The sequence below is a fragment of the Asparagus officinalis genome, chromosome 10, assembly GCF_001876935.1.
Source record: "Asparagus officinalis chromosome 10, Aspof.V1, whole genome shotgun sequence".
NCBI lineage: Eukaryota > Viridiplantae > Streptophyta > Magnoliopsida > Asparagales > Asparagaceae > Asparagus > Asparagus officinalis.
Window position 1 is genome coordinate 22125615 of NC_033803.1, and position 20358 is coordinate 22145972.

Sequence of the window (20358 nt, forward strand, 5' to 3'; positions counted from 1 at the left end):
AGAATCAGAAAGCAAGTAATCTGCAAAAAGATCACCTTGTACCAATCAAGTTTTAGTGATAACACCCCTCCAAAAAAAACTTTTTTGTGATAATTTGTTCAGGTCATTATTGTGTTGGCCATAAATGGATATGACCAATATCTAAAAGAATAGGACAACATTAGTAAGCAAGTTGGTTATCCAGATAATTCATGACCAGAATTTAATTTTAATTAATTATGAAATTTGAATTGTAAAGTGAATCGTAGATTTCTTAAACTGGTTTAAGAAATATTACAAATCTTATAGTAAATTAACAAATACATATATAGAAGCCCATCCAAATCTTATCTGATAACACCCTTAGTTTTTAGGATATATATTGAAGAGGAATATAACCGGAGAGTATACCTATAATCCCACATTCCATACCACTATAATTTACAAAATAACAACAATTAGGTGGGGAAAAAAATGAACGAGTAAAGTAAAAAGTGTAAAAAAAAACGGACGAGTAAAATAAAAAGTGTAAATTACACAAACCCCGCAAAACTTTTAGGCAGAGTTGCACAAAACTTCTACATGGTGAAATCCAAAGGGTTATTTGCAGTTTTTTTGCCCAAAGTGTACATATTTTTTACTTTGATACACCCAATGTTTATACATTTTTGAACTTTGATACCTCAAAGATTTGTTTCTGACACTTTCGTACCCAAAAATTGGATATGAATGGGTTTTCCCCTAGAAATAACATTAAAAATATAGTAATTATACGAAAGCTACCTTTAAAATGAGTTTCGGCTACAATCAACCACTTCTCAATCAATTTTTTTTACTAAAAAAATCCCAAATTACCCTTAAAACCCCACATCCAATGCGCGTGACTCTTTTTATTTTATTTTTCATATTTAGGTTTTCTTAGGGCGCGTTTGGATCCACTTTTTTGAGGGTGAAAACCTGCCATTTTCTGACAAAATGGCAGGTTCTTTCCCTCTTAAAAACAAGCAAACAAACAGCCCCTAAAGAGCATCTCCAAGAGCCTCCCTATCTCATGTCCTTGAGTAAAATTAGGGAGTATGAGGGGAAATTTTGGCTCCAACAAGCTCCCTATAATGAAGACTAAATATATGGCTTATGATTTGGTATTCCAAATGGTGTTGCTACAAGGACCCAAATAGAGGACTCAAGGCATGAGATATGTGAGGTGTCACCATCCGGTTGCATGATGCACTGTTCATGAATAATGCATCATACAACCAGATGGTGACACCTAACATGTCACATGCCTTGGGTCTCCTATTTGGGTCCGTAAGACATTAATGTATTCTAAATCAAAGACAAAAAATAACTCCATATATTTAGTCTCAACATAAGGAGCATTGTTGGAACAATTCCCCCCTTCTACTCCCTATATTTAGTCTAGGACATGAGATAGGGAGCCATTTGGGAAGCATTGTTAGAGCACTTGCTCATTATTTGGCTCCCTATTTCCTATGATGAGAGATTTGCTCCTCAAATATAGAGAAAACCTAAGATCACTGTTGGAAATGCTCTAACTCATATATCTTGACAGAAAGTGATTGATTGCAATAAATCCCCACGTTAAATATAATTTATATATTACACTAACCATTCTATTTTTAAGATGGTTTGGGGGGCGGGGGCAAAATCCAAATAAACCAAATCGAAACTTCAGTCCAAAAACCACCGCCCCCCTCCTCCCTCTAAAAACCAAAGACAAAAATCGCAGCGGCAGCAGCGGCAGCCAAAACCCCCCCCCCCCCTCCTCCCTCTAAAAACCAAAGACAAAAATCGCAGCGGCAGCAGCGGCAGCTTCACACCAAATTCATTACTCCCAACCCCCCTCCCATTTCCTCGACCCAATCCTTATCCACTCTGTATAAATAACAAGCTATATATAATATTAACAAACCCAGAACCCTATCAAAACCCCCCAAAAAAAAAATTTAAAAGTTAAAAAAAAGGCAGCAACTTTGACATCAACAAAGATGATGCGTCGGTCATCGGGGATGATGGGATCGCGGATGCTGCGGTCAGTGGGGAGATCAGTTGCCGCCGGCGTGAAGGAGAAGTTGTCGACGGCGAAGGGCGCCAAGTCCTCGCGCGTCGTCTCGGTCTCGTCTCCTCCTGCGTCGCCGACGACGATAAAAAGGGGTTCTTTGAGTTGTTTTTGTGGCGAGGACGATGAGTGGGAAACGGTGGGAGGTGATGAGGGGTTAGGGTTTGGGGAGAGGGTTGTTTTTGGGCCGGCGCCGACCGAGGAGGAGGCCGAGGAGGCCGTTGATACTATTCAGCAGTAAGCAAGCTCTAATCTTTGTTAGCGGTTTTTTGTTTTAGATTAAACCCATTCTTTTATCCTGATTTATTTTTAAACCTGAAGTACGTTAATATCTGTTAGGGTAATGTAATTTTTAGTAAGTTTTATAAGAAAAGGGTTAAATAACGAACCCTGGGTTTAAAAATAAGTCAGGGTGGGTATTTTCGTATATGAATGATCTTGGAAACGGATGGATTATAAAAAAAGCTCTTTTTCTTATTATTTTGAATGCAATCAATTTATTTATTTATTATTTGGATTTCATATTAGGCCTAGATGAGATATTTGGAATGAAGTTGGTCTTTCGCTTGACAGCCGAGATGCAAATTTATGGATGGAAGTTTGTATGTTATCATGTGAATGAATTAAAAGATATGAAAAGAAAAGAACTGGAAAAAAAACTAACTCTGAATCTTGATTAGTACTGCTACCAATTAGCGGTAGCTTTACTTGGTGTTTGAAGTTTAATTGTCATCCTGAAAATGGTCTTTAGCAGAGGAAAGGTGTTTCTTCTTGCTTCACAGAGATTGAAGCCTATTCATAGTTTTATTGATGACCCTATTGAATTTAACTGATATAAATATTAATATATAAATAACATTATGGGGGATAGTGAAAGTTTATAGGAATGAAGGATATTTCATCCACTCCTATCGTAGTTTGGAGGGTAAAATCGTAATCTTCCAAGAAGATTTTTTTTTTCCATTTCCTTTCTTTTCATCTCTTATAGAACTTTTTAAATTGAAAAGAATTTGAACTTACATAGTTAAAACTGTAATTTTTCAAGGGCAATGTTTATTTCCTTCATCTTTCCCGCTTTCTTATTTCTAGAATACTCTAAATCATGAAATGATAGTACTCGTTCAATTAGCTTGCAATATCTCTTTCTTTTTTATTTTAATCACTTACTCCAATTAATTATCCTCAATAAGAGTAAATTTAATTGCTAAATGACTGTTTATGATACATTTTCTACATCGAACTTTATAATAAAATTACATAAATTAAATCATCATCAAACTATTAATATGTCAATATAAGATAAATTGTAACAATTTATTACTATTGCACGTGCATCGCACATGTCAATGTGCTAGTAGTGCTAAAAGATTTTACAAGTATGTGAATGACTTTTTTTGTTGTTGTTGAGGTGCAATAAGGAATTTGAACCTTAATTTCAACATGAACTGTAACTTCATTACCAATTACATGGCAATGCATCATTATAGTACAACATTATTTTTTTAGTGTTTCCATTACTTTTCTAAGATTATGTTCCTGTATTAAATCATATACAGCAATGAGATTATTTTTGGATGGTGCCGAAAATAATAGTATATGACTGTTTTTTTTATCTCTTTGATTTATGCATGAGTTAAAACTAATTATTAACATGCCTAGCCCTGTTAAGAGACTTGCACTGTTAGCATAGCATATGCTTTTGATTTGAGATATCAAGTTAAAAGATGAGTAACCAATGTCTAGAAGTAGTTACCCATTAAATCCATGCAATGGGCAGTCCAGTTTGATTTGATTTGTAATCTACAAGAGACCATTACAAGAATTTGATTTATACTCTTATGAAAACATGGTTTTTCAGTAGAATTGCTTATTTAGGTTATATATCCTTTGTCTCTCTGTAGTTTCAACATTCAGTGCATTTCCTCAAATATTTCAATTCTATCCTATCCTTACAATTTTCCTACAAGATTAGATTACATGTTGGTTTCTCCTTTCATGAAATATAGTTCCCATTTTTTAGGATATTTCTTCCACTTACATTCTCGGATGTTGAAGTTGAATACTCTTCTTCTGTGGATGAGGATGTAGTTGATAAAGTGGTGACCTCAACAGATGTGATACAAAGCAACTGGTCGATCGAATCAGAATCAGATTGGATCGAGCCAGCATTGGATCTTTATAGCTCAAATTCATCTCAACGTTATGGACACGAGCACATTCTCGATGCAGTTCATATGTTCCAAATAAATCCACCCTTTAAGGTAGCAAACAATAATACGCTTTACTGATGTTTACTTAATGGTAGTCTCTGAATTATTCTCTTGCTTTGCTCTTTTACTATTAGATTTTTTTGTCATTTGGGAAATTTCGTTGCCTTGCTCCGGTAAAAAATAAAAACAAAAAGATTAAGCAAAAATTAAAGGAACCCATATATTTTTGCCCTATACATGTAATGGTTACTACAGTAGAATCTTTAAAAGACTAGGCACCCAACATTGACATGAAGACTGATCTTTTGCTAAAAGTAACACCAACATGCATCTTTATTGAGCAATTAGGTTTTCTCATCTTCCATATTTTTGCTATGATCTCAAGATTTAATGTGCTGCATATAGGTATCATTAAATTCACTGCACAAGATAAATCAGTGGAATGATCAGAGTTAAATGACAGCAGAAGCAAACTAGTGCTGATTGACAAGATATGTATGATAACTTTGGTTAAAATAACCTTTTACTATTAGAAGCAAGCTAGTGCAGTTTGTTCCTGACGTGGTTAATATTATTGAAGTATATTGGAATTTCTATATGACTTGTCCTCTTTACTGGTTTAGTTTTTGACTTTTTTGCTTGCAGAGAATGGTTAAGGCATTGGCATCTGATCCAGCTGTCTGGGACGCGGTCATGAAGAATGATGTGGTTCAAGAACTCAAGAAATCTTTTTATGAAGGTTTGTGATGTAGATTATTCTTCAACACTCAGTTCTGCCTCTAACAATTAGATTCTGTTTCAAATCCTTCTTCTGTATATATAGCTAGCATATCAGCACAACTGTATGTGCAACTACTCGTGCAATAGACATGAAAACTGATTTATTCTGGATTTTATAGAAAAAGTTGAATTTCACCTATTTTTAATTAATTTGATATGAAGAAATTTGAATTTTCTAAAATTAAAATATAGCTATAACATAATAGTAATACAATATTCTTATAAAGTTAATTTAATTAGTCCCTCAAAAGACTCATAATAGTTCATTGATTTTAATTTGTAGAAATTGATATAGAATGTCAAGTGTTTTACTACTTGTATCTTACTTAGATGATTAATCAAAGTATCTATTTATCGAGGTTTAATTCAAATTTTGGTGGAATTCATACATACAAGTTATTTGAATTTGGTGACATTCTAATGATGAAAAATATAAACTTTTAAATTTTTTTTTTAAAAACTCATTTATTTTTCAAATATTTTGGTCCTTATATCCACCATTATGTCCTCATTCCAGAAACTATATAATTAGATAAATATTTTGAAGGTACTTTTGGCACGAGAAATTTCCTTGAATGGTCTAATGTTCATATTTCAGTTCCTGTGATGTGATTGCATTATTTTAATTTTAAATTTGTAGTTAAATGATTTATATTGCACAATAACTTAATGGTTTTGGACCTTATTACAAAAAATTTACTTTTACTTTTTAAATGAGAGAGAGGGGATGTGGATGGTGGGGGAGAGGAGATATTTAAATTGTGTGAAATGATCAAATTATCGAGGGAGGGAGGGGACCAAATGGATGGAAGGGTGCAATGTTGGGATGTGGATATTGGGGTAGGGGAGATATTTGAATTTTGTGTGAAATAGATCAAATTATCCTTATGTCTTTAGTGAGATGAAGTTTTAATGAGATAAAGGATAATTTTCTCGTATCCTTCAAACTTTTCTGACCCTCATTAAGTTTTTAATATAGTAGTATAGATAATTCACACTTTTATGGAGGAATACTTGATCACTTCTTGCGAGGTTTCTTTTCTTTTTTGTCAATATATATCTGATAATCAATGACTTCCTTTGTTACATGCTTTTGCATAACCTTTGATTCCTTTTTGTGATGGCTGATTCAATAAATTGTTGTATCACTTGTTCTTGTGTTCTAATGTAGGTATATATAGAAATATGTATTGCTTATTCTCGTTAAGAGTTTGTGCCCCTATGTTGGCTCCTTTTTATCTATATTTGGTTGTGTCATTGTGTGATGGTCGATATCATCATTAGAGTTCAAACCAAAATGGTCACTTCTATGGAGACAAAGAAATGATGGAGACATAAAGATGATATAATCTAGAAATAAAAATCACCAAGAGAGACGTAATTAGGGCCTTTTGAAAGTGTAAATTAGGTTTTATGTAGTTTTAGGGCCAGTCTGGTATTGCTGGAGCTTATAATAAGTTGTTGATAAAAGTAACTTATAGCAACAACTTATATAAGCTGTTAAAAATAACAGTTTTTGGTAATCAAATATAAAAAACTACGTAAAACTAGCTAAGGTGTTTGGTAGAACTGTGATTAATGATCATTATAAAAAATTAAAAGATATATGGTATATAAACTAAACAAAACCAGAAGCTACTTTTAAAAGCATCCTCAAATTCCTTCTAAAAGCACCACATTAAAAGTAGAAGTAGTTTTAATAAGCATGCTAAGAAAGTTTTCACCAAACATCATTGGGTGATTCTTTAACACAGAAGCACCCTAAAAAAAGCAATACCAAACTGGCCTTAGTCTGTCTCTCTAGAAATTTTATGAACAAAATGTAGGAAAAAAGAAGAGAAAGTGAATGAGTTTCTGGATTTTAGTGGGGAACTTGCCCACTGCGGGTAGTTGCAGTCAGAAAGAAGAAGGAAAATTGTGAGAGAGGAAGTAAGAAAATGAAATAGGTAAATTTGAACCCAATATTTCTCCTTCATTGAATGCTTTGATATGATGAATAGATAAGGTTAGACCAACTTAGGAAGTGAACTGATAATAGATGGCTTAAAATGATGATTTCTTAACAGGAAATGAATTTGAAAAGTCTTGTCCCTTAGCATAGAATTTGTCGTAAGCGCATTCTATGTTATTCCATGCGAGAATCCTAAAGCAAATCTATTGAGTACCGACTGCAGATTTTTCTTTGTTCTTTTCCACAACTGACTTTATCTGTTTCTTGTTATCCATTAAATTATTTTGATGAGTACTGATAGGCTCATGGTGGAAGATTGACGAGGTCTAGGGATAGACATAAGACAATATTGGTTAAGGTATTAATTGTTTAGTTTAATTTAACAAAGAAAACGACCGTTAACATTTGGATGGAAAAATAGGATTCATGTAGCCAACCTTGTAAAGTTGACGATATAGGCTTTATATATTTTTTATTTTGTTGCTGTTCTTCTACTTCTTATTCACTTCTTTTTTAATGGTTTCTCCCAGGGTCATTCAAAATCTATAAAATAGACATGTATTTACCTTTACTTTATATTTTATATCTCTTCCTTTCCCCCCTAAACTTTTGTGCAATTTTCTTCTAATCAACACTGCAGCAATTTGTTTTTTTTTTTTTTGTTCTCATTTGTGTCCAATGTGATATGTGCAGCTGAAAGCAGTAGCCAACTACAGTCACCAGATGGAAATGATGACACCCCTGCAGGAATACTGAGGTGGATTATGGACAGTACGAAAGGGAAGTTAACTGAATTCTTTGAGAAGATCTCAAAGCTTGTGAATGAGATATTTCATTCTCCGGCAAAGGAGGAGTCAGAGCCCTTTGATGAATTTGTGAGATCTTCATTTATGCTTTCTGTTGTCATCTTTATTGTTGTAGTGATGACCCGCATTGAGAAAGCTTAGTAGCAAAAATTCGCCGACATGAAACTTTTTAGTTTTTGTGCAGTTAGGTTTTACATCTTTTTTTGATGACTATGATGGTAAATGTGGTGTTGCTATGCAAGAATAATTTGAATATTTTTGTATATATACCAAGAAACAGGACTATTGCTTTCTTTTATATTTAATTTCTACCTTGGTTGTACGTTTCTTGCTGTATTTTACTGCATAAGCGCATCAATATACTAGGAAAGTGTGAAAGGAAATGCTAGATGATAGATTTTCTGTAGGAAATTATACTCATCTCGTAGAGCTAGAGATGAAGCAAAAAAGGCTAAACAAAATAGTTCTAATCTCCAGGATAATACAACTAGAAATTTCAGATATAGATTTTGGATTGAATACAAGAAAAGATACTCGTGTATCAGTCTATCAAACCCCAGTGCTACATATCACAGGAACAGAGAAATAGAAGCGATATCGATTGCAAATCAAATAACCTAGGTTTTCACCCAACCTTAATGATTCCATCAATGGTGACCGTATCTCATACTTTCCATCTTCAATCTCAGCTCGCGAATAGGACTCCAAGCCAAGTTCAACGAAGGGCGGTTCTGTGACCGTCTCGTTACTTAGTTCCCTTGAAATTTATTTTACATTACGGTTTAAGATCATGGAATAATCTGGGAACACTTTCGCGCCATGAAATTTCAAATCCCACATGAAACACTAGCAGTTTTGTACCGGAAAGAACACTCCCTCATATATACTAAGTACATTTGCTAAAATTGCAAAATATGAATAGCAGGGGTTATACAATCTTGAAACATGAAGATGCCAATTCCCCTTCATCAGAAACAATAGAAAAAGTGTACAAGGGAAATCTAAAATGTGCAGAGAGAATCACCGATAATATGGGGGCAATGGAGATTGAAGAAACAAATGAAAATAAAACAGATCAGGATAATGGAGCTTCTTAAATTATACCAAGGGCTAGCAAGAATATGTGAATTAATAAGGATTTATATCACTGAAACCTAGTAATTCAACATGAAAAGGAGTTATGTGGATATGCCTCCATGATTCCTTTTAACAAATGATTGGAGGGTGTATCTCACATACAAGGGCGTCTAAAATCATCGACTCCTTCTACGTTTAACATCTAAAAAGTTTGCAGTGGCTACACACAGTACGACAATTCCCTTTCGGGCATTGTGGGTTCAAATCTCCCAATTGCAACGACAAGGGAAATTTCAACTTAAACTATATTATTCTTGATTTTATAAAATATTTGGAATAGCTGAAACCCGTCGAGGGGAACCAATTGAAAGTTTAAAGGTCCTGATATTGGAGTATTTAACTAATATTGTATAGGAACAAGGAGAATGGGATTCACCACCCACAAGTGGCCTAGTGGTTGAGGCTTGGACCCTTGGCTCAAAAGGCCGAGGTTGATCCATGTCTATGGCAATGTGTATCCCTAATTTCTAATTATCAGGTATTGCAACACCTGTGCTATTCACTTGGATCAGACTACGAAAGGAGTGGCCCAAGACCCGGGGTTTCCTAGGCCGGTATTAAGCTAAGGTTCCGTGGGCCAACTTGCTTCTCGATTTGGCATTTTTGGCTTCCGCTATGCTCTTGCAAACTGAATTCTATTGTAGCATCACCAGCTCGAAAAGTCTTGCAATCATATAGACCATGCATATGAAAGGAACTATTTCTTTCATCTGCTGGAAAAACTTTAAAAAGCCCTAGACGATCAACAAAGATGATCTACATTTCAAAAGTAATTTGACATGAATTTGATGCTCTCTTTTCACAGAGAACGGACCAAAATTAAAGGTAAGTACAAGGGGGCTTATAAGTACGACCTGCAGATTCACCACGTCTATTTGCTCAACAAAAATGAGTTTATATGATGACGAGGCTTGCGGTCTTGATTCACAGAAAGAATATTATTCAGATTGATGCTGAAACCTCTCAATACTCGGTGTTATCCAAGCAGAAAGACTGTCAAAACTAAGTGGAGCCTGAAATAGAAGTCAGAAAGTCCGCTTGGGCCTTCCATAGAACTATATGTAGATAACTAAGCTCTCTCATTCCAAATGTACTCAATCGATGGTATAGCATTCTACCATCCCAAAATCACAGTCGAAAGGGCATCGATACATAAAGAACATCACTAAAAAGTATAGGGCATGATCTAACACAAATGGCTAGAATTGAGTGTAGTTTTCCTTTTCCTGGACTTAACCATATTTCTTAACTATTGACATTCCAAATTACAAGAACAGACCACTTTTGCAAGAAGGAACCGGTCGCGAATGTATCAGCAAAACTGCTCATGTCGATTACTATTGCATCAGTCTATAACTTTTTCTTGCTATTTCAGTATTTCTTAAATGATCTTCCCTAAACAATGTATCCTCATTATAGTTCATACCGAACTTCAAAACTCAACCTACCGATGTTCCTGAACGTGCCTGTAGATAAACTTACTGCCCAAGTAGAACCTGATCTTACTTCAAAATTTGCGGCTTTTTCGAAAATTATTCTAATAAGTTAAGATGGCTTCATAAAACTCATCAAGCCACAATGGAACAAGTTAAGAAGGAAAGTAGGGGGGGTAAGAAATGTCATATTTTAAATGAGACAACAGCAATATGATGTGAACCCAATGAAGCTCGCTCTCTCATTCATCAAACTTCAAAATTCTTATTATCGGATATAAGATAAAATGACATAATAAACGACTACAGATACATAAACCATCAGAGAAACAAAACCCAACTCCCTAATACAAGCACAAGCACTCAATCCTCCTTTGAGAATTTCAAAACAAAGCTAACTTAATAAAGTTAATTTTCCATTGCTAAAACATACCCTCACCTCTATCTCACCCGGTGATCATCGTCCCCGCTCCCTCATCGGTCAAGATCTCGAGCAGCAGCGAATGCGGCAACCTCCCATCGATAATGCTAGCAGTCCTCACCCCCTGAGCAAGGGACCGAACACAGCAATTCACTTTGGGGATCATCCCTCCGGCAACTTTCCCCTCACTCACCATCTTTCTAACCCCAGAAATGTCATATCTCCTTCACCAAACTGCCCGATCGGTCCCCTTATCCTCAAATCCCCGCCACATCCTCAAAAGTGTATCAACTTTTCCGTCCCAATCCGCCGCGCAATCTCCCCGCTGCGTATCCCATTACATTGTAGCCCTGCCCGCCTCAAAATCCTCGCCACAGACGCGATGACCGGAATGTGGCAGTCACGACTGAGCGGGGCGTAGGATCGCGGGTTTGACACGTGGCGACGTCGCGACGAATCCGAGCGGAGGCGGCGTCGGGAGACTTGGCGGGAGCGGTGATTGGGCGGGCGTCCTTTGCCGGGAGAGGCAGACGGCGGTGGCTCCTGGCGAGGTTGTGAGGGGGAGACGACGGACTTTTGACCTTGTGCCGACGAGGACCCATCTCGATCGCACCTCATGGTGAGGGCGTCGGTGACGCGCGAGGCCGTTGAGGACTGGGAGCTGGTGGCCTTAGCGGAAGGAAAGCAGGCAGTTGATTCTCGGGGCCGCGCGGTGGACGAGGGACGGGGCGGAAGGCCGACGCAGGAGAGCTCGAGGACGAGGTCGTGGTGACGATAGGACTGGAGGGCGGGCGACTTCATGGCGGCGCCGCCGTACTTGACGACGATCGTTTTCCCGCGAACAGCTGGATGTAAGGGAGGGGACTCCGAGGGATGTCGACCGCGGTCTGGGCGGAGGAGGCGGCGTTAGGTTTGGGAGGCGGCTAGGAGTTTGAGACTTTGAGGGTGGGTTTTGGCGCGAAGGAACCAGGGTTAGGGTTAGGGTTTTTGGGGGAGAGGAGATGAGGGGAGTTGGGAGAGACGAAGGGCTTCGAGAGGAGCATTTTGGGTTTTCGACGGCGCGGTGTTCGTTGAAATGCTCGAGTGAAAGCGGCGGAGCTTGAGGTGGGGGGCAGAGAGTATTAATTATATCGGGAGAGAGGCTGCCGAGTGCGGAGATACAGGATTACGTGGCGTTGGTTTTGGGTGGAGACATGCTTAGACCTTGGCGTTGACTCCGCACGTGTGATTTTTTGGCTGCTGCGGTCATTGGCTTCGGGTAGATCCTCAGCATTCTTGATGGTCGAGAACCTCTATTGACACGCATCTTTTAACTATGGGACTCACAGCGTGTAAGTCTATGTTATTAGATTATTCGGGTAGATCCTGTATAAGGGGCTGTTTGGTTGGTTTCCTAAAATCAAAGAAAAAGAAGCCTCCGGAAACCATTAAAAGTTGATTTTTATTCATTTTCATCCTTAAAAATCACTCATATCATTCACTAATACGGTGACAACTCATATCATCTCATCTTTTTTTTTTTTTACTTTTAGGGGATGTTTGGTTCGTTTCCTAAAAACCAATAAAAAGAAAAAAAACATGGAAATCAATAAAATTTGGTTTCCATCATTTTCCACCCTTAAAAATCTCTCACATCAACCAATAATATGGTGACAACTCATCTCATCCCATCTCATTTCATCTCATCCAACTCACCTCACCTCACCTCATCTCATCTTATCTACTACCATCTTTAAAAATTACTCACGTCATCCAATAATATGGTGACAACTCATCCCATCTCATTAAAAATTTCCTTACATCCATTTCTTCCAAAAAAAAAATAAGGAAATTGATTTTCCTAAGTATGTGTCACATCATCCAATAATATAATGACAACTCATCTTATTTCATCTATTTTCTTAGTTTTAAGAATGAACCAAACATAAGAAAAGAACCTAAACAAGGAAAGTCTTTTCCTTATAAGTATTTTCCTTTTTTTTAGCCAACCAAACACAAGAAAAGAACCTCAAAATAAGTTTTTTTTTTAAAAAATCACTCACATCATCCAATAATATGGTGACAGCTCATCTCAACTCATCTCCTTTTTACTTCTAAGAAGTGAACCAAACACAAGAAAACATCCAATTATGAAAAATATGTTTTCTTTTCTTTACTTTCCATGTTTTTTTAGCGAACCAGACACAAGAAATAGGTCACATCATCCATCTCATCTCATCTCATCTTTAGAAATGAGTCACGTCATCCAATAATATGGTGACAACTCATCTCATCTCATTAAAATTTGATTTCCATCCATTTCCTAAAAAAATCATGAAATGAGTTTTCCTAAATATGAGTCACATCATCCAATAATATAATGATAACTTATCTCATATCATCCCTTTTCTTAGTTTTAAGAATGAACCAAACACAAAAAAAGAACCTATTATAGAAAATAAATTTCTTATAATTGATTTCCTTATTTTTTTTAGGCAACCAAACAACCTCAAAACAAGTCATGAAATTTATTTTTAAAAATCACCCACATCATCCAATAATATGGTGACAACTCATCTCATCTCCTTTCTTACTTTTAAGAAGTGAAACAAACACACAAAAAAGAATCTATTATAGGAAATAAGTTTCATTTTTTTTCCTTATTTTTTAGCCAACTACACCGCCCCTATCAAAAATTAAAATAATAAACAAAATAGAGCTGTGAGATTAATGAAAATAATAGATGATATAAAAATATTTACCTCTCATGGTCAGATGAAGGATGAGATTCCAATTGAATATAGGAATTAGTAGGGTTTGTAGCCATACTCTATAGTTTGCCGTGACCAAGAAACCCAAAAGATGCACGTGACTAAGAATGTTTTGTGTGAAAAAGAGGTACGCCGCTCAAAGCTCCAAGAAAAAATTAATCTGTTAAAAAAGAAATTAAGGAAAAAAGGGGAGAAATAAAGTTAATGCCGCGGTGCCGCAAATGAGATCTTGTTCGCGTGAGAAGTCAAAAGCTCTTAACAAACCTAAGGACATTTTTTTTTTACTTTTCAGAAAAAAAATTTCCTTGAAGAGAGTTTGATTTTAGGGGTCATAAGTAGTGTATAAACACTTTCATGCTTTTCAAAGATTCAACCAAACAAAAAATGATGGTGAAGTTAACCGGAAACTAGGGGTGGCAAACGGGTCGGGTCGGGTCGGGTCGGGTCATAGTTAACCCGACCCGTATAAGTGTGATCCGACCCGACCCATTTAATAAATGGGTCAACATGACCCGACCCGTTTATTAAACGGGTTACCCGACCCGACCCATATAATCCGAATGACCCGTTTAAGAACTTATGGTGTTTTTTCACCTCCAAAATACAAGTTGTAACATAACATCAACGCCTCTTTCACCTCCAAAATACAAGTTGTAACATAACATCAACGCCTCTGAGTTTGGTTGTTTTGTTGAGCCCATCAGCGTTGCTATCTATTCTGTTTAGGACTAATTCCATTGATATCTGATGGCATGGCTAATTCCATTGATATCTGATGGCATGGCCAATATCTTACCATCTTAAATATATATCATGAATATAATAAAATGTTATGATTTAAAATCGATCATGCATGTAAGAAAAATTGATAAACACATAAACTTAACCACGCAATAGTTGACAGGAAAAGGATGAAAAAGCAACGCTTTGTACACTTAATCATTTTTCAACACAAAAAAATGCTTCATCATTTACATTATGTATCACCAGCATGCATATGTAAACTTAATCAATGCTCTTCTCCCTACTAAAATGCAATTTCCTCCACAGCCTTCAATTTGGCACACCATACAAGAACCCATCACAATATTCACTATAATTCAAAACTCTCTACAAGCTAAAAAAGAAAGAACACAGACTATATGATGAATCTAAACTTTTCTCATTATTGCAGAGAAACCTTGTTTCATAAAGGAAAACTTTTCTCATTATTGCAGAGAAACCTTGTTTCATAAAGGAGCTGCACAAGTAGTTCTAACTGATTACACCGGCTCTTCCCCGCGACTGATTACACCGGCTACAATGCACGACCCTCCTCGCTCTTCCCTGCGACATCTGCAGGGATGTAATACATCAAAATGAAGCAGACAAAGAAAATAAATGCATTACTATTACAAATCAAGTGTTAGTTTATCTGCAATTTTTTTGAGCTGACATGCAAATTGGATGAAACAAGTGCTGTACTTTTCTTCATACACAATAAAAATCCAATTACTATTCCTAAGTAGCTATTTCTTAACCAAAACTGAAAATATTTTCATTTCGATCCTAACATTTGCTGCAGCAGCTCTATTTAACTCTTATGTACATGATATACATAAACTAGTGTTCGCTAAAAGAGCATATTACTCAAACCAATCAAAATTTAGACAAAAATTAACTTTTTGAAAAAGAATAGACAACAACATGATAGATTAAGAATACATTGTTTTTCTACCTCCATCTCTTCAAACTTCGGACTCCCCTTCCCCTCTTGAAAACAGAGAGCTAAGAAAAAGAGTGAGACGATCCTAACTGTTTAAAGGTTTGATCGTTCAATTTGTGGACCTCTCGTTCATGGAACGAATCGAGAGGGGATTTTGGCTTTGGTCCTAACTGTTTAAAGGTTTGACCAAGATGGGAATTTGAGACGATCCTAACTGTTTAAAGGTTTGATCGTTCAATTTGTGGACCTCTCGTTCATGGAACGAATCGAGAGGGGATTTTGGCTTTGGTCCTAACTGTTTAAAGGTTTGACCAAGATGGGAATTTGAGACGATCCTAACTGTTTAAAGGTTTGATCGTTCAATTTGTGGACCTCTCGTTCATGGAACGAATCGAGAGGGGATTTTGGCTTTGGTCCTAACTGTTTAAAGGTTTGACCAAGATGGGAATTTGAGACGATCCTAACTGTTTAAAGGTTTGATCGTTCAATTTGTGGACCTCTCGTTCATGGAACGAATCGAGAGGGGATTTTGGCTTTGGTCCTAACTGTTTAAAGGTTTGACCAAGATGGGAATTTGAGACGATCCTAACTGTTTAAAGGTTTGATCGTTCAATTTGTGGACCTCTCGTTCATGGAACGAATCGAGAGGGGATTTTGGCTTTGGTCCTAACTGTTTAAAGGTTTGACCAAGATGGGAATTTGAGACGATCCTAACTGTTTAAAGGTTTGATCGTTCAATTTGTGGACCTCTCGTTCATGGAACGAATCGAGAGGGGATTTTGGCTTTGGTCCTAACTGTTTAAAGGTTTGACCAAGATGGGAATTTGAGACGATCCTAACTGTTTAAAGGTTTGATCGTTCAATTTGTGGACCTCTCGTTCATGGAACGAATCGAGAGGGGATTTTGGCTTTGGTCCTAACTGTTTAAAGGTTTGACCAAGATGGGAATTTGAGACGATCCTAACTGTTTAAAGGTTTGATCGTTCAATTTGTGGACCTCTCGTTCATGGAACGAATCGAGAGGGGATTTTGGCTTTGGTCCTAACTGTTTAAAGGTTTGACCAAGATGGGAATTTGAGACGATCCTAACTGTTTAAAGGTTTGATCGTTCAATTTGTGGACCTCTCGTTCATGGAACGAATCGAGAGGGGATTTTGGCTTTGGTCCTAACTGTTTAAAGGTTTGACCAAGATGGGAATTTGAGACGATCCTAACTGTTTAAAGGTTTGATCGTTCAATTTGTGGACCTCTCGTTCATGGAACGAATCGAGAGGGGATTTTGGCTTTGGTCCTAACTGTTTAAAGGTTTGACCAAGATGGGAATTTGAGACGATCCTAACTGTTTAAAGGTTTGATCGTTCAATTTGTGGACCTCTCGTTCATGGAACGAATCGAGAGGGGATTTTGGCTTTGGTCCTAACTGTTTAAAGGTTTGACCAAGATGGGAATTTGAGACGATCCTAACTGTTTAAAGGTTTGATCGTTCAATTTGTGGACCTCTCGTTCATGGAACGAATCGAGAGGGGATTTTGGCTTTGGTCCTAACTGTTTAAAGGTTTGACCAAGATGGGAATTTGAGACGATCCTAACTGTTTAAAGGTTTGATCGTTCAATTTGTGGACCTCTCGTTCATGGAACGAATCGAGAGGGGATTTTGGCTTTGGTCCTAACTGTTTAAAGGTTTGACCAAGATGGGAATTTGAGACGATCCTAACTGTTTAAAGGTTTGATCGTTCAATTTGTGGACCTCTCGTTCATGGAACGAATCGAGAGGGGATTTTGGCTTTGGTCCTAACTGTTTAAAGGTTTGACCAAGATGGGAATTTGAGACGATCCTAACTGTTTAAAGGTTTGATCGTTCAATTTGTGGACCTCTCGTTCATGGAACGAATCGAGAGGGGATTTTGGCTTTGGTCCTAACTGTTTAAAGGTTTGACCAAGATGGGAATTTGAGACGATCCTAACTGTTTAAAGGTTTGATCGTTCAATTTGTGGACCTCTCGTTCATGGAACGAATCGAGAGGGGATTTTGGCTTTGGTCCTAACTGTTTAAAGGTTTGACCAAGATGGGAATTTGAGACGATCCTAACTGTTTAAAGGTTTGATCGTTCAATTTGTGGACCTCTCGTTCATGGAACGAATCGAGAGGGGATTTTGGCTTTGGTCCTAACTGTTTAAAGGTTTGACCAAGATGGGAATTTGAGACGATCCTAACTGTTTAAAGGTTTGATCGTTCAATTTGTGGACCTCTCGTTCATGGAACGAATCGAGAGGGGATTTTGGCTTTGGTCCTAACTGTTTAAAGGTTTGACCAAGATGGGAATTTGAGACGATCCTAACTGTTTAAAGGTTTGATCGTTCAATTTGTGGACCTCTCGTTCATGGAACGAATCGAGAGGGGATTTTGGCTTTGGTCCTAACTGTTTAAAGGTTTGACCAAGATGGGAATTTGAGACGATCCTAACTGTTTAAAGGTTTGATCGTTCAATTTGTGGACCTCTCGTTCATGGAACGAATCGAGAGGGGATTTTGGCTTTGGTCCTAACTGTTTAAAGGTTTGACCAAAATGGGAATTTTGTGAGGGAAGATTGATCTAAAGAGGTGATCGAATCTCATCTCAGCAAAAGAGTATTCAGAAGTTATAGTAAGAGTTTAGTGTTTATCACTTTGTTCATAATGATCGGGGTTATCCCTAAGAATATTACATTTAACATTCTTCCGGGAACTTCCCGTTACATGAATTATCCACCCCCAGCTTTCTTTGCAAAACTGGGTGTAACGAGGAGTACGTTATCCTCAGTCGCATGTTCGGGTTATCCTTAAGAATATAAGATTCTCCAGGAACTTCCCGTTATATGATTTATCCACCCCCAGCTTCCTTTGCGAAACCGGGTTTAACATTGTACTCAGTTGGATAATCGAGAAGCAGTTTATACTCATATACTCTTTGGAGTGTGAGGAAACAGTTTATACTCGTGCACTCACTGGAGTTGTATGGTCGTCTTTACTCGACTTCTTTCGTCGTTATGACGCCGGAGTCAATTAGGGCTTGGATCTTGTTTTTGAGTCCAAAGCAAATCTCAGTGGGATGAAGAACCCTTCTGTGGTACGCACAGTAGTTTGGATCCGTAATCCTCTTAGCTCCATCCTGATCTTTAATAGGTGGTAGCTCGATTTTGTCATTAGCGAGGAGGTATTCCAAGATGGCTGGAGCTTCATCATCTTCGAAAGAATATTCCTTTTGAAACCTCGGATCGAGAGTCGCATTCTCAACGATTGCAGATGTCATTGGTTGGCCTCTCTCAGCTTTCTTTCTTTTAAGAAAGTGCTCAGCTTGTTCACCCCGAGATTTTAACTCCTTCCAAGTTGTGGATGGCACGACCCCCAGAGCTTCCAGGACATCGATGGAGAGGTTATTGTGACATGTTTGCAGGATGAACTCCTCTGTAATAGGATCTCTGCAATTCATCGCCATGTTACGGAAACGCTTGACAAAATTGTCGACTGACTCTCCGTCTTTTTGCTTCTCATCCAAAAGGATTCCGATTGACACTTCGGTGTCATCATCGAAGAAGTTGCTGAGGAACAAACTTTCCATGTCATCCCAGCAATTGATGCTCCCTGGCTTGAGCCGTCGGTACCAATCGAAGGCGGGCCCACGAAGGGTGCCAACGAATGACCGGATCATTAAGGCCTCGTTTCCAGAGATTATGCCCAAATGAGACTTGAAATAAATCAAGTGTTGAATCGGCGAACTCTTCCCTTCAAACGGTGTGAAGTTAATCAGATTGAATTTGGTCGGGTATGGTATTGAATCCCATTCCCTCGGATAAGGACATGGAATACCCGTCTTCTTAACTTCTTGAGCCGTCATCAAAGCATTGATTTTGTCTTCAAGTTTTTGCATTTTCCCGTCATCGTCTTCATTTCTTTCTGAATGATGTCGAGTAAAGATAATTGGACCACCCCCAGTGAGAGGTGCTATTGAACCACCCCCAATATCGTTATTGGGAGGATCCGTTAAACCACCCCCAGCGTTATTGTCATTGGGAGGTGTATCAGCCATAATGACTTCATCCACCTCTGGATCACTGTCCTCTACAACATTCCGAGTGTGGTGGCTGGATTCAAATTGCTGATTGGACTCAGGAGGTTGAGGCTGTTGAGTTAACAGTTCTCTCATTTGTTGGATAGCCAACTTCATTTCTGTCTTCACTTCAGCTCTAATTTCTTCACGTTGTTTGGCTAGAGCTTCCTGAAGTATTTGAGTGAACTGATCAGCAGTGATTGTGAATACTTCTCTGGTTTGTCCCGTGCTAGACATTGTATCATCAGAAGCGATTGCGGAACAAGTGTCCGAGAATTCATCCTCCGAGGACATTCCTTCTTGCATTCTTTTGTAATCTCTGCGTCTGATGGCTCCTAATTGGAGTCGAGACATCCTTTGAGCAATTCTTGGATTGACTTTTCCTTTCGGGGAAAAGTCGGGATTTGAGTCACTTGAATGCTGTTTAGACTTTCTTCTATCAGCTACGTTGATGGTGACTTCAGGGAATTCATCATTTTGGACAGCTGCTCTTCTTTTGCGGAAATGTCTCGGCTTAGGTTTCGATAATACAGAGACTTTTCGTGGGATGACTTCTCGTTTGAAACAGTCACATTCTGATAATGCTGTTTTAACGAGTCGCGCACAGGACACAGGAACAATGAGAGCGAATAATTCTTTTTCGAAATTTATTCACATCCCCAACTTGATAATACGATTCATCGGTATGATTGCCAAAAAATCGTATCGTCTGTTGGCATGACCTCACAGGTATGACGATATCATTTGGTGAATGCGTCTTCTTCTGGGGGTGTAAAACCTTGTTGGCATTCTCAGGACAATTTATTTCTGTCTTTGAGCGATCCAAGGTTATGTCGGGAGTCACACGTTTAGAACCACCCCCTTGCGGGTATGGAGTCTTAACGGGCTCCGAATGCTGATTTTGTATAAGTCCAGATTTTGGAATCCAAACTTGGCGGAGTTTCGGTGGTTTTTTTGGCCACCGTTTCCTTCTTCCTTTCTCGTCTTTGTTGTAAGAGAGCACGTGCATGAACAGCGTT

At 37.9% G+C, this 20358-nt stretch overlaps 2 protein-coding genes and 1 long non-coding RNA gene across 3 annotated transcripts; 1 reads left to right on the forward strand and 2 right to left on the reverse strand.

Annotated features, from left to right (window-relative positions):
- On the forward strand, nt 1748-8104 carry LOC109826088. The gene is made up of 4 exons (XM_020393053.1): nt 1748-2296; nt 4080-4320; nt 4915-5008; nt 7694-8104. Exons 1-4 carry the CDS (start codon nt 1989-1991, stop codon nt 7945-7947), a joined length of 897 nt encoding a protein of 298 aa, XP_020248642.1. The 5' UTR covers nt 1748-1988; the 3' UTR covers nt 7948-8104.
- LOC109826545 (acetylglutamate kinase, chloroplastic) lies at nt 10622-12603 on the reverse strand. Its single transcript, XM_020393574.1, is given in 8 exon segments — nt 10622-11014; nt 11016-11081; nt 11083-11211; nt 11213-11458; nt 11516-11527; nt 11530-11636; nt 11639-11720; nt 12598-12603. Coding segments are annotated over 8 exon segments (840 nt in total). The 3' UTR covers nt 10622-10822.
- On the reverse strand, nt 14617-15276 carry LOC109825668. Its single transcript, XR_002243067.1, has 2 exons — nt 14771-15276; nt 14617-14727 (listed from the first exon to the last, which is right to left on the reverse strand). It is a non-coding gene; the product is annotated as an uncharacterized LOC109825668 (long non-coding RNA).